The 15,097-nt window shown below is 44.8% G+C and overlaps 1 protein-coding gene and 1 pseudogene across 2 annotated transcripts in view; one reads left to right on the forward strand and one right to left on the reverse strand.

Annotated features, from left to right (window-relative positions):
* The first annotated feature begins 6 nt into the window (after positions 1-6).
* Positions 7-15,097, forward strand: part of ZNF318 (zinc finger protein 318) — a 41,154-nt gene continuing 26,063 nt past the window's right edge. The window contains exons 1-4 of one of the 2 annotated variants that reach the window (XM_011960384.1): positions 7-108; positions 3,938-4,086; positions 11,622-12,261; positions 13,304-14,785. In XM_011960384.1, the coding sequence (XP_011815774.1) occupies positions 4,079-4,086; positions 11,622-12,261; positions 13,304-14,785 (2,130 nt within the window). In that variant the 5' untranslated portion in view covers positions 7-108; positions 3,938-4,078. Of the gene's footprint in view, positions 109-3,937; positions 4,087-11,599; positions 12,262-13,303; positions 14,786-15,097 lie in introns of those variants that run through there. The other variant, XM_011960383.1, reaches the window with a different exon arrangement.
* LOC105524917 lies at positions 5,089-5,925 on the reverse strand (annotated as a pseudogene).

The raw sequence follows: 15,097 nt of genomic DNA on the forward strand, positions 1-15,097 counted from the left end.
CTCTTCCCGCCGGGCCCGGCCGGCTTCAGAGGCAGCAGCCGAGGGGAGTCCCGCGCCGACTATGCCCGGGACGGCCGCGGAGACCATCCAGGCGACAGCGGCAGCCGGGTAATCCCACCCCTCGTCCAGGACTCCCTCCGTCTCCCAGCCCCCTCGCCCGGAATTCCCGTTTCCAGAAACGCCCGGGGCCTCCAGACCAGGGTCTTAAGCGCGAAGCCTCCGGCCAACTCCCCTGGGGATGCCGAGCTTGGAGGCTTCTGTCAGACCCGGGAGCGTTGACACAATAACGGACTCGGGAGCGCACGGGCGCCTGGTCGGGAGTGCGCGCTCCGTTCCTTAGGAATAGGCTGTTTCTCTCACGCCGGGTGAGGTGTGGAAAGTTTGCCAAGGCGAGGGGCATTTCGTCCAAACCGTGTGCCTTGGTACTTTTTGTAGAGTTGACGTGTCCTCGGGGTTCCGTAGTTTTCATCCCCTTAAACCTGAGCTGCCTCCCTGGATCTTAGGGAAAAAAAGCCGAAATGTCAGTTTTTGTGGCGAGTTAGGGACACTTGAACCCTACCAGGCTTTACGTCTAGAGTGTAAACTGTTAGCTTAAATGAATTGGAGCTGCTGCTTCGGAATGAAGTGTGCAGGACCACAGTCATTGCCATAGCCACTAACTCTTAATCAAGTTCTGTGCCAGGAATTATGCCTAGCCCTTCACTATACACATTCTTTTAACCCTCACAACTCTTTGAAGTGAGGCCGTTAATATTATTCCTTGTTGTACAGCCGAGGAACCAACCCAGAGAGATTCAAGTAACTCGACTAAGGTGACACGGCTAAGTGGTGGAGCTGTGATTCAACTCAGATCCTCCTAGTTCCCCAAACCCGTGATTTGAACTGCTATGTTTCACTGCTAGAGGAGCATGAGATTAAGTTTAGTTTTAGAAATAGTGTTGACCTTTAACCATAACCACCACCCCAAGAGATCCTCTAGGTAGAGTCTGGTGTTTGGGAATTTGTTTTATTTTTAGTTCTTCAATCTTTTTATTATTATTTGAGAAAGAGTCTCACTCTGTTGCCCAGGCTGGAGTGCAATGGCGCGATCTCAGCTCACTGTAACCTCCGCCTCCCGGGTTCAATCAGTTCTCCCACCTCAGCCTCCCAAGTAGCTGGGATTACAGGTGCCCACCACCATGCCCGACCTCTTTTTTTCAACTTAGTAACAAAGTTCTGCTTTTTTGAGTGGCTCTCTAACATGTATGTAAGTACTGTGAGTACTTTGGTCAGGGGTTGTTTTGTCACTATGTTAAGATACTCAGTTGAGCAGTGCCAGTGTGGGTGGCAGTCACTACAGAGGAAGCAAGAACAGAATGCTTGTTTCCACAACCTCCTTTTCTTCTCCAATGCACAATGTATTTGCTCTGGTCTTTTCTGTCTGAGTAAATAGCATCATCCATTGCTTACATCAGAAAAGTCATTATCTCCCTTGTTCCCACATCTGATTTGTCAGATTGCCTCATCTGTCTAACCCATTAGCCTTACCTGTAGAATACATCCCCAAAACTGCCCTCCCCCTGCCATCACTCTGGTCTAAGCCCTATTACTTCTTGCATGGATTGTATTTGGCTCCTTTATGCTCCGCTCTTGCTACCCTCCAGTTTATTCTGGAGGGTACCCAGAAATCAAAATGATTTTTAAGCCCTCACTTTATACATTGACATGTATTTATTGAGCATCTGCTTTGCATTAGGTACTGTTCTGGACTGCCCTGGGGATACAACAAAGTACAAACCAGGCAAAAACTCCTATCCTTATAGAGTTAGTATTGTAGCAGGGAGAGTTGAATAATAAGATGAAGTTAGAAACGCCATGGTATGTTAAATGTAATTAAGTACTAAGAAGGACTAAGAAGTACTAAAAAATAGGTCCGGGCGCCATGGCTCACGCCTGTAATCCCAGGACTTCGGGAGACCAAGGCGGGTGGATCACGACGTCAGGAGATCAAGACCATCCTGGCTAACACGGTGAAACCCCATCTCTACTAAAAATACAAAAATTAGCCGGGTGTGTGGCGGGCACCTGTAGTCCCAGCTACTTGGGAGGCTGAGGCAGGAGAATGGCATGAACCCAGGAGGCGGAGTTTGCAGTGAGCTGAGATCCTGCCACTGCACTCCAGACTGAGGGCGACAGAGCGAGACTCCGTCTCAAAAAAAGGAATAAAAGAAGTACTAAAAGCAGAGAAGGGAGTTACAGTTTGTGTGTGTGTGTGTTTAATAGAGTCGTGCTCTGTCACCCATGCTGGAGTGTAGTGGTGTGATCATACCTCACTGCAGTCTCATACTCTCACGCTCAAACGATCCTCCCACCTCAGCCTCCTGAGTAGCTGGGACTACAGGCATGTACCACATCCCAGCTGATTTTATTTTTTAAAAATTTTTTGGTGTGGGGAGGGATTTCACTGTGTTGCCCAGGCTGGTCTCAAACTCCTGGCTTCAAGTGATTCTCCTGCCTCAGCCTCCCAAAATGTTGGGATTACAGGCATGAGCTACCATGCCTGGCCCAGGGAGGTAAAATTTTTGATAGAGTAGTCAGGGAAGGACTTCTGGGAAGGTGATTTTTGAATAAAGATCTGAAGGAGGTGAGGGTGTGCTGTGCAAGCATCTGGAGGAGAAATGTAGTCAGATGATACACTATCCTGTGTAAAACCCTCCTGTAACTTAATTGCACTAAGGATAAAATCCAAATTTCCCAACCGTGGTTTCTGCCTATCTTTTCCTCTTCTGTCACTTTGCTGCAGCCACACTGGCCGCTTTTCTGTTACTGAAAATACACCAAACTCAATACTGAGGTGATTCTTTCCTTTGCCTGAAACATCCTTCTACCTGTTCTTTGCAAGGCTGACATGTCATCATTCAGGCCTCAGGTTATCACCTGAGAAAAACCTTTTCTAACCATCCTATCTGAAGTAACTCCTTTTATGATATCATATTTTAATGACTTTATAGCACTTACCAGAAGTACTTTTTTTTTTTTTTTTTAAACTTCTTTTTGGCTTCCCTCCTTCACTAGAAATATGTAGGTTCTGAGAGCAGGGACTTTATTCACTTCTCTTTTCCCATGCCCAGTAAGAATGAGAGGTCACTGTTTAGGAGAGTTAGAGGTATGGGCTTTTATCTCTAAGAAAATAATTTTTAGAAAGTGCTTTATTTTTGGAATAGTGTCTTACCATAACCATTTCTCACCTTGTTGAACCCCAACTTTGCGGGGTGGTTTTTCGTTTTTTGTTTTTGAGACAAGGTCCTGCTCATTGCCCAGGCTGGAGTGCAGTGGTGCAGTCATGGCTCACTGCAGCCCTGACCTCCCAAGCTTAAGCTATCCTCCCACCTCAGCCACCTGAGTAGTTGGGACCATGGGTGTGGTGTGCACCCCACACCTGATGATTTTAAACTTTTTTTTTTTTTGAGACGGAGTCTCGCTCTGTCGCCCAGGCTGGAGTGCAGTGGCCGGATCTCAGCTCACTGCAAGCTCCGCCTCCCGGGTTCACGCCATTCTCCTGCCTCAGCCTCCCGAGTAGCTGGGACTACAGGCGCCTGCCACCTCGCCCGGCTAGTTTTTTGTATTTTTTAGTAGAGACGGGGTTTCACCGTGTTAGCCAGGATGGTCTCGATCTGCTGACCTCGTGATCCGCCCGTCTCGGCCTCCCAAAGTGCTGGGATTACAGGCTTGAGCCACCGCGCCCGGCCTTAAACTTTTTAAATTGAGATGGGGTCTGTGTTGCCCAGACTGGTCTCACGTTCTTGCTTGGGCCTATACATGTCAGCCTCCCTAAGTGTTGGGTTTACAGGCATGAGCCACCATGCCTGGCTAACTTTGTAACTAGGGAGGAGAATGTTTTTGGATACAGGGATGTCTTGACCCTATTGACTAACCATATTATCTTTTACTTTTGTAGAGACGCTCTCCTGGTCTGCGTTCTGACTCTTTGGAAAAGAGCTTAAGGATCACTGTTGGCAATGACCACTTCTGTGTTAGCACACCAGAACGGCGACGGCTTAGTGATCGGCTGGGGTCACCAGTGGATAATCTGGAAGACATGGACAGGTAGGCATCACCTACGGCAGGACATACTATACTAGTACTTGAAGGCAGAAATGTTGCTGTTTTCTGAATGATATATTTGAAAGGATGGTGCCAGCTCTAAAGTTATTTCCTATGCCACGTGCCCAGTACAAAATATAGAATTGGGATAGAATTTCTAAGTGGGAAGAGTATAATGATGTATAGACTCTGTTGCTGAATAAATTGTATTAAAAAAAAAGACTTTAAAAAGGTCATCCTAGTCTGACTAGAAAGAAGAGGCTGAGGGGACATAATCAGAGTCCTCCAAACCAAGAACAGTTGAGATGGTATAAATTCAAAAACAGTGAAACTATGAGAGGTCCCTTTCCAAAGAAAAGTTCTGGACAAAATGGGAAGTCTTTTTAAAATGGTGTTATTTTTTAGCTTATCCAGGCTGAAGCATAGATTCAGAAAGGGTTTAGATAAGTTCATGTCTAATATATGTGTGTATGTGATGTGAAGTAGATAAAATATTAATAAAAAGCTAGAGACCTTCAAAAATGTTTAAGTTCAGTTATCATTTTACAACTATTGAGTGCTGAGGAAGGGTAGATACACCCAAGAGAGTTGGATATAGACTTCAGGTGCTAGAAACTTAACCATATATAGAATGTAAATAATCACATCAGGTGTTTTTCAGCTCACAAAAATCAAAGTATGGATGGAAGTTCAGGAAAGCACTCTTTCTCAGAGCTGAGACCTTGACTGTTATGGTCTCTGCCCAGCACGTTGGGAGTTTTGACAAATGAGTAGCAGTAGCAATAAATCAATGTAATGTAGTTTCAAACTGAGACTGTCACTTGCAGTGTTGAACAGAGCATATCTAGGCGGGTGGGGGAGAGCTGGGCAGGAAGTCTGAGGACCAGTTTTGCCGTTGGTAATACTTCAAAGTTCCATTGGCTGTGGATGCAGTGAAGCAAGGCAGAACAGTCTTTTTTTTTTTTCCCCAGGCCTAATTCACTTTATATTTCTTATATAAAAACCCTATGTTGTAGCCACAGCTGGAGCCTGGGTCCTCTGCACAGAGACTCTGGTGTGTGTCTTGATGAGGTGGTCAGTGAATTCCTGATAGGGAATCCAGTCTCTTTCCAGAGATCGGGGGTCAGGTAGCTGTAGGTCTTAGAGATGGGATCAAAGGTGGCTTTGGCAAAGCCACCCAGGGTGGCAGTGCAGCCCCTGGCTGAGGTGTAGCAGTCATGGATACCAGCTATCATGAGCAGCTTCTTGGACACGGGCTAAGACGATGCCAGTGCCCTTGGGCGCAGGGATGAGGCGCACCAGCACAGAGCCGCAGTGGCCTGTCACCTTGCAAAGGACAATGTGGGGCTTGTGGATCTTGTTCCCCCAGTAGCCTCTGTGCACAGGGAGAATAGAGAGCTTGGCCAGCAACGTATGGCAGTGGCCACCTCCTTGGAGCACTTAATGCCCAGACCGATGTGGCCATTGTAATCCCTGATGGCAATAAATGCCTTGAACCTGGTGCACTGGCCAGTGTTGGTCTGCTTCTGCACTGGCATGATCTTCAACACCTCATCCTTGAGAAAGACCCCCCAGGAAAAAGTCAGTGATCTCAGACTCCTTGATGGGCAGGGAGAAGAGATAGTTCTCCAGGGACTTGATCTTTATGTCCTTGACCAAGCAGCTCAGCTTGGTGACAGGCATCCACTCCTTATCTTTGGCCTTGCCTCCATGAGCTCCGCGGCCTCAGCCCCATCCACGGCTGCAACCCCGGCCCCTCCGCGGAAGCCACCGCGGTTCCCTATCCCAGGGCCCCTGGGCCTCTGCCCCCACTCCACCCCTCCCACTGACATCATCCGCCATTTGGTGTTTTCTCATAGAAGAAGCAAGGCAGAATAGTCTTATGTCATACAACATTGAAGCTTCTAAAGGGCCTCGAGATACGTGACTGTATTACTTAATTGAGGCAGTAGCCCTTGCCCTTCTGGCTGCTTCTGTTTTGGGAAATGATTGAGTAGGTAATCTGGGTAGGTGGTACGTAGTATGATTGTCTTCATTCTTTGCTGAGGTTTTGAGTTAGTTTCAGCAGTTCCTCTTCTTAGGCCTAGGATGTCACTTCCCCTTTGCATAAACTTTGTTATGCACGTGTGCTTCAGATAACTAATTGTATTTTTAAATTACAAACATTAAAATTTTTCCTCTTAGGGAGTTTGGGGCAGCAGTCTTCTTTCTAGAATCATGTGTTTCAGAGACACGGGTCTACTTTAGAGAAAGTGAGATTGAGGTTCTAAACAGAGATACAAGGCCATTTAAAAAATACTGTTGCCCCCTACACATTTCTCTTCTTTCCCTTTTGTTCAGTATGGTTTGTGTGGATAATTACTGTCCATTAAAACCAGGCCACAGGACCATTGGCATACTCAGGATGTCTCCTGACAGTGAGTCTAGTCTTCAACCAATGATACAGGCCATTTATATCCTTTGTATGTAGATGTTTGGGCCTGGCGCAGTGGCTCACACCTGTAATCCCAGCACTTTAGGAGGCTGAGGTGGGCTAATCACTTGAAGTCAGGAGTTCAAGACCAGCCTGGCCAATATGGTGAGGCCCTGTCTCTGCCAAAAATACAAAAATTACCCAGTGGTGGTGCATGCCTGTACTCCTAGCTACTCCAGAGGCTGAGGCAGGAGAAGGTTGAACCTGGGAGGCAGAGTTTGCAGTGAGTCCAGATTGCACCACTGCACAGAGCAAGACTCTGTCTCAGAAAAAAAAAAAAAGAAAAAGGAAGTGTATGTAGATGTTTAGTTTTTTAAAAATTATTTATTAGGCCGGGCGCGGTGGCTCAAGCCTGTAATCCCAGCACTTTGGGAGGCCGAGACAGGCGGATCACGAGGTCAGGAGATTGAGACCATCCTGGCTAACACGGTGAAACTCCGTCTCTACTAAAAAATACAAAAAAACTAGCTGGGCGAGGTGGCGGGCGCCTATAGTCCCAGCTACTCGGGAGGCTGAGGCAGGAGAATGGCGTGAACCCAGGAGGCGGAGCTTGCAGTGAGCTGAGATCCGGCTGCTGCACTCCAGCCTGGGCAACAGAACAAGATTCCGTCTCAAAAAAAAAAAAAATATATTTATTAATTTATTTTTTGAGGCAGAGTCTTGCACTGTTGCCCGGCTGTAGTGCAATGGTACAATCTCAGCTCACTGCAGCCTCCGCCTCCCGGGTTCTAGCAATTCTCCTGCCTCAGCCTCCTGAGTAGCTAGGATTACAGGTGCGGGCCACCACACCTGGCTAATTTTTTGTATTTTTAGTAGAGATGCGGTTTCACTGTGTTGGCCAGGCTGTTCTTGAACTCCTGACCTTGTGATCCGCTGACTTCGTGATCCACCGACCTCGGCCTCCCAAAGTGCTGGGATTACAGGTGTGAGCCACTGCGCCCGACCCCTTTTAAATTTATTTTTAAGAGACAGGGTCTCACTCTGTCACCCAGGCTGGAGTGCAGTGACACAATCATAGCTTAGTGTAGCCTCTAACTCCTGGGTTCAAGTGATTCTTCTGCCTCAGCCTCCCAAGTAGCTAGGAATACAGGCACACACTACCTGATGCTCAGCTAATTTTTTTTATTTTTGTAGAGATGGGGTTCTCACTGTGTTGCCTAGGCTGATTGCAAACTCCTGAGCTCAAGTGATCCTCCTGCCTCAGCCTCCCAAAGTGATGGGATTGCAGTCGTGAGCCACCATGCCTGGCCAGATGTTTATTTATTTGTTTTTTTTCTGAGACTCTAGTATTCTTTCTCTTCCTTTATTGAATCTGTTAAGTTTTATATCAGGTTTGGATGATAGCGAAGTTGGGTTTTAGTGTCTCTTCAGCTTAGCAGCCCTATATGTAGGACTGTAATTCTTCTCAAAAGGGAACATGAACAGGTAATGTGAAAAATTCTAAAACACTTGGCTTCTAAAGACCTGTGGATGTGAGGTTGATTTCTCCTGTTCATCAAAGTAATTTGCACATTTAATGTTCCATTCATGGAGCTGTTTATTTTTAAAAAATCATTATCTTTTTAAAAGACAATGTCTCGCTCTGTTGCCCAGCCTGGAGTGCAGTAGCGTGATCATAGTTCACTGTAACCTCAAACTCCTGAGCTCAAGTGGTCCTCCCAGCTCAGTCTTCAGAGTAGCTAGGACTGTGGGCTACACTGCCTTACCTGGTGAATTAAAAAAGAAATTTTTAGAAATTGGGGGTCTATCTATGTTGTCCAGGCTAGTCTCCTGACCTCAAGCAGTCCTTCTGCCTTGGCCTCTCAAAGTGCTAAGATTACAGGTGTGAGCCACTGTGCCCAGCTTATCTCCTAATTCCTTGTCCTTATTCTGATAGATTGAAGGAGTAGGATTTTTTTCCCCTCTGATTTACTCTAGGGAATAGAAGCAAACAGCTTTCTCGGGGCATTTTTGGGTCTCATCAACAGAAAAGAATAGAGAGTTTAGGCTCTGAAGGACCTTTTAAAATATATATACATTTTTTAACAGCTTTATTGAGATACAATTTGTATACTATATAATTCACCCATTTAAAGTGTACAGTGATTTTTGGTATATTCAGAGTTGTGCATCCCTCACTACAATAAATTTTAGAACATTTTTATTGTACCAGAAAGAAGCTCTGTGCCTTCAGCCATTACTCCCTCCCGCCCTACCTCCAGCCGTGGGCAATCACTAATGTACTTTCTGTCTCTACAGATTTGCGTATTCTGGACATTTCATATAAATAGAATCATATAATATGTGGTCTTTTGTGATTGGCTTCTTTCACTTAGGATTTTTTTTTTAAGGTTCATCCGTGTTTGTAGCATTCCTTTTTATCGCTGATAATATTTTATTGTATGGGTATACCACGTTTTGTTTATCCATTCATCAGTGGTGAATGAATGGATAACATTTGGATTCTTTTCACTTTTAGCAATTATTAATGCTAATTAATAATTAGCATTAATGCTGCTCTGAACATCGGTATAAAAGTTTTTATATGGACATATATACATTTTTTTTTAAAACTTGTTTAACAGAGATTTGTAAACACAAAAATGTAGAATAGTATAGTGAACCCCCATGTCCTCATTACCCAACTCCAGCAATCAGTTTTTTAAATAGATAGACCTTATTTTAGAAAACAGTTGAACTCTTAACCAAGGCTTTCAGGGAGTGTCCATCGCTGGACTCTTTCAGGGTATAGGAGATTGTACTCTTTTTAGGGCTCACTCTTACTACAGCCAGTTCTGTTCTCATATCCTTTTGGAGTTCTGGGGAAGGACGACATGAGCTTCTAATAAGCAACCTGATTTATGCCTACATATATGTGATAGCTTTATTAAGAAAACTGTTTTTATGCCTTTTTTCTGTCTCATTCTACTGGAGATTCCAAGTCTGGATGGAGGCTTTTTGAGAGCCATCTCATTTATAGCTTCTTGATAGTACTGGATTAGATATTGGGCTAGTATGCCATTTCATGGTGACATGTAATAGTTCTAGTGGGGAGCTGAATGTCGGAGTGTGAATGAATTTGCCACTCCTCATCGAGCTTATGTTTTCTCTCCCTATACTAATATGATCAGAGACTTCTTGTGTGGTAAATGGTGTTTTGACAATGGAGTGACTCAACTCATGAACATTCCTCTCTGGAAATAGGTGTGTTTATGGCTGACAGACCTATAGAGAAAAATTTTTACCCCAGTTTGATTTCAGAAATCATCCTTGGTTTATTCCCATTTATTCCTATTTCATACTACATTGAAACCTCAACATTTCCCAAATTCTTGGGAAGAAGGTGGGTAACAGAAACCTAGATTCCCACAGGTGGCATTCTTGTTAGAGAAGGTAAATAAAGTTTGTCCTTGATAACCTTTCATAAATTTATTCCTAGGTCTACAACTTTGAACAAAGGCAGGCTGGTGAATAAGAAAAGGCAATGTTTTGAGGTTCTGCTGGCATAGTCTCAGAGATAGGAAAGCAACTACTAAAAAAACTAGGAAAAGTCATTTCTAGAAACTCACAAAAAACAAAAGTAGCTACTAGAAACTGCAGAAGACACTAATAGTTACCATCCTCTAGTTGATAATTCACTCTGGAATGTGAGTGACATGTAAGAACCTTTATTTTTTATTCAGATTATTTAGAAATTTCGTACATAAAGTGCTAGAGGATCTTTATTTCTGTCTATGATTTAAATCAGAAACTTTCATTTTGTGTCATAGCCATAGCGCCCGAGAAGGTTAGGACTATTGGGTGTGGTATGGGTGTGGTATAGAGTTCTCAGCTAAAAGAAGAGATGTCCCATCCTGGATTTTTGCCTCATGCCTCAAAGGTCTGAGACCTTTGTATTTAATGAAATAAAAATGTATGGTGAACCAAACCATCACTTTCTCGTTTCTAAGCCCGAGAATAGCAGAGTTTTTGTAGATTTCCAGAGAAGGCAAAGAGGGTGACAAAACAGGCTGTGAGAGAGTTTTTTGGTTTTTAATATGTGAATCATCGAGGCAAAGCATTGGAGAACCTTTAAAATTTATGAGAAAATCATGCTAATTAGAATAATCGTTTTTTAAAAAAGTTACCCTATAGTGAAACTTTTTTTCCAATTGAATTGTTAGAACCTTAATATACAGACTTAAAGTTGGATATAGTATGATTTAACTGGGGTAGAAGGTCCAGAGCCCTGCTGGTTCTGCTTTTTTAGTACCTCCTTTCTTTTGGTAGCTCCTGAGCACTCTTTACAACCTCTGGAACACAGCTTTAAAACCATTGTTCTGAGCCATGTGCGGAGGCTTACACCTGTAATCCCAGCACTTTGGGAGGCTGAGGCGGGCGGATCACCTGAGGTCAGGAGTTCGAGACCAGCCTGGCCAACATGTGAAACCCCATCTCTACTAAAAAAAAATGCAAAAAAAAAATCAGCCGGCGTGGTAGTGCATACCTGTAATCCCGGCTACTTAGGAGGCTGAGGCACAAGAATCGCTTGGACCAGGGAGGTGGAGGTTGCAGTGAACCAAGATCACGCCACTGCACTCCAGCCTGGGCGACAGAGCGAGACTCTGTCTCAAAACAAAACAAAACAAAATAAAAAAATCTCATTGATCTGGACTGGTGTTTCTCAAACTTTAAAGTACAAAAAAATCACCTTGAGATCTTGTTAAAATGCATATTCTAGTTCAGATCTGCTTGGGGTGGAGCTTTGAGAAGCTGTATTTCTAAATAGTTCCCAGGTAATGCTAATGCTCTTTGGTCCACACTACACTTTCAGTAGCAAGCAAATAGCTAGAATTTAGCTTGTGTGGAGTTGTGTAACTTGCATGATGTTTTGCATGCCCCAAGTCTAGTCAAAGATATTACCCAAGAACTCTGTCTAGATATATTGGTAATATTAACTCTTGGTTAGAGGCCAAAGCTGCTTGCACCCTAGGGAAAGGGAGAGGAAATGTTCTTGGACTTCATGATAATAGGCTTTTGCCTTAAGCATTTTATAGCCCCCTTGACAAAGTCCATTGTGTTCAGTGATGCTTCTCTTTTTCCTCAGGGATGACCTGACTGATGATTCTGTCTTCACTCGAAGCTCCCAGTGTTCTCGGGGTCTTGAGCGATATATTTCCCAGGAGGAAGGGCCTCTCAGTCCCTTCTTGGGACAACTGGATGAGGACTACCGAACAAAAGAAACTTTACTGCATCGATCTGATTATAGTCCCCATATCAGTTGTCATGATGAGCTTTTGCGGGGAACAGAACGGAATCGAGAAAAACTTAAAGGCTACTCTATACGATCTGAAGAAAGGAACCGGGAGGCCAAAAGACCCCGTTATGATGACACAGTGAAGATTAACAGCATGGGAGGGGATCACCCAAGTTTTACATCTGGAACTCGCAACTATCGACAGCGTAGACGAAGCCCAAGTCCTAGGTTTCTCGACCCTGAGTTTCGAGAACTGGATCTTGCCAGACGAAAGCGAGAGGAAGAGGAGGAGCGAAGTAGGAGCTTGAGTCAGGAGCTGGTTGGAGTTGATGGTGGTGGTACTGGCTGTTCCATCCCTGGATTGTCAGGTGTCCTAACAGCATCAGAGCCAGGATATTCTTTGCATCGGCCTGAAGAAGTATCTGTGATGCCCAAGAAGTCCATTTTGAAGAAGCGGATTGAGGTGGACATAATGGAGCCTTCCATGCAGGTCTCTGCTGCATTTCTTGTAGGGCGTGCTGCATTTCTTATAGGGCATCTTGCTAGTCTCTCTAAATATCTTAATGCCTGTTTACTTTCCTGTGGGCTATGTTTCTAATAGTGTCTTTGTAATATATGCTGGACCAACATTGTAAGCTATACCTTCTAGGACTGTGAGCTACACCTTCTAGGACTCTCCAAACGAAACTGTAGGCCTTTTAATGCATCAGTAGAGGGTTATATTGCTGTGTATTAGGCTTTATATTAATAAATAGATATTTTGGAGAGTATCTACTATAAGTTTTTTTCCTTAAATTGGATTATCCTTTGGCAGTCTTTGAATATGGGTTTGTTGGAAATGAAGCTTGAAGGGCAAAGGGAGGAGGTGACCTCAATTTTCTCATCTCTCTTTAGAGAGAAGACAAGATGTATGAGTTGTAGGACACTGAACTAGAAATCAGGTGATTCTGATTTTGGACCCTCTTCTGCCACCAACTTACTGTGATTTTTAGACAAGTCACCTCACCATTCTGAGCCTTGATATTTTTCCCTCACCTGTGAAAGGATGGTGAGACCACTAGTGGAAAGACCACTAGTTTTTAGCTGTCCTCTTAGGAGATAAAGGCTTCTGAAGAGGTTCGCAAGCAAGGGAATGCTGATGAATTAGTGTTCCAGAGTTTCCTGTCCCCACTTCAGCCAAAGCAGCTGTCTCTCTTTTTTTTTTTTTTTTCTTTGGGGGATCCATAGAAAAGAAAACAAGCTTAGGAGATCTCTAAAATTCTTTTGAATTCAAATTCCTTTTAACACATAGATAAAGGTGAGGATTCCATCCAGGTTGCCTCACTTCCTGTTTCTCCTTCTTAACAGCAGAGACATGTGGAGATAAGGTGACTCACATTTTGAATCTGGCTAAGGATATTCGTCCTCCCTTTTATCCATACTTATATCTCACCTGTTAATTCAGGAAGACCAAAGTATTTACGTAATTTATCTCAGTTACTAATGTTCTGAGATTCTGCGTAAGACTAAATCAGTTGTGTTCGTCTTTGCAGCTTGAGAGTTTTTCCAGCAGTACCAGCTCCAGCCAAGATCACCCTCTCTACTCTGGGCACCCATCCCTTCCACTAAGTGGTGCTATTGCTGCTTTTGCCTCAGAGATTGAAAACAAGGGGACTATGGTAGAGACTGCCTTGAAGGAACCTCAGGGCAACCTCTACCAATGGGGTCCTCTTCCTGGGATTCCCAAAGACAACAGTCCTCTCAGAGAAAAATTTGGAAGTTTTCTATGCCACAAGGATAATTTGGATTTGAAGGCCGAGGGACCTGAGCGACACACAGACTTCCTGCTGCCCCATGAGAGAGCTAGCCAGGATGGCAGTGGTTTTTCCCGCATTCTGAGCATGTTGGCTGATTCTACTAGTACACAGGAAAAAAGGCGACGTAGCTTTCCTGACATTGAAGATGAGGAGAAATTTCTCTATGGGGATGAAGAAGAGGATTTAAAGGCAGAATCTCTACCAAAGCCCCTTGGGAGCTCTGAGAGTGAAGTTACGAGGCAGAAGGCAAGCTCCCTGCCGTCTTCAGCTCCAGCTGTAAAGCTGGAATCACTAGAAGAGACCAATCCAGAATATGCGAAGATCCATGACTTGCTCAAGACAATAGGGCTGGATATTGGAGTAGCGGAGATTAGTCAGTTGGCTGCACGCACCCAGGAACGACTTCATGGCAAGAAGCCATCATTACGCTCCTCAGCTGACCGCCGTTCCTCAGTTGACCGATACTTTTCAGCTGACCGCTGTTCCTCAGTTGACCACCGCTTCTCAGCTGACCGCTGTTCCTCAGTTGACCACTGCTTCTCAGCTGATCGACGTTCCTCAGATCCCCACAGACTAGAGAGCAGGGAGGCACATCATAGCAATACCCACTCTCCAGAGGTGTCCCATCCCCACCCACCTTCTCCTGTGGATCCTTACCTGCTCACAAAAAATAGCCCTCCATTCCTAAAGTCTGACCATCCAGTGGGTCATATTTCAGGACCAGAGGTGGTTGGTAGTGGATTTCAGTCATCTGTTGCAGTCAGATGCATGTTGCCATCAGCCCCATCTGCCCCAATTAGACTTCCACACACTGCTGCTTTATCTCAGTTTCACATGCCAAGGGCCTCTCAGTTTGCTGCAGCTCGGATACCTCCAAATTACCAGGGACCTGCCATTCCCCCTGCCTCCTTTGATGCCTATAGGCATTACATGGCATATGCAGCCTCAAGATGGCCCATGTATCCCACCTCTCAACCATCAAACCACCCTGTACCTGAACCACACAGGATAATGCCAGTAACCAAACAAGCTACTCGTAGCCGTCCCAATCTGCGTGTGATCCCCACTGTGACTCCTGATAAGCCTAAGCAGAAAGAGTCTGTGCGAGGCTCAATTGCTGTGGCCCAAGTGCCTGTTCAGGTGTCCATTCCGTCACTCATAAGATATAATCCAGAGAAGATCTCTGATGAGAAGAACCGTGCTTCCCAGAAGCAGAAGGTGAATATTAGCTTTGGGCATCCTGTGCTTGAGTTTTCTACTTTACCATACATTTGTATATGTTTTTTAGAGGGGGTTGAAAATTTGTAAGGCTCTTTCACTTGAAGTCCTTTGGAGGCTGCCGTCATCACCCTGAGAAATGTATATTATTCCTCAGTTTTTCACACTTTTTTTAAAGACGAGTCTCACTCTGTCTCCCAGACTGGAGTGCAGTGGCACGATCTCATCTCACTGCAACCTCCGCCTTCCGGGTTCACGCCCTTCTCCTGCCTCAGCCTCCCGAGTAACTGGGAATACAGGCACCCGCCCCCA

Source organism: Colobus angolensis, unplaced genomic scaffold (assembly GCF_000951035.1).
Source record: "Colobus angolensis palliatus isolate OR3802 unplaced genomic scaffold, Cang.pa_1.0 Scaffold51, whole genome shotgun sequence".
Lineage (NCBI taxonomy): Eukaryota > Metazoa > Chordata > Mammalia > Primates > Cercopithecidae > Colobus > Colobus angolensis.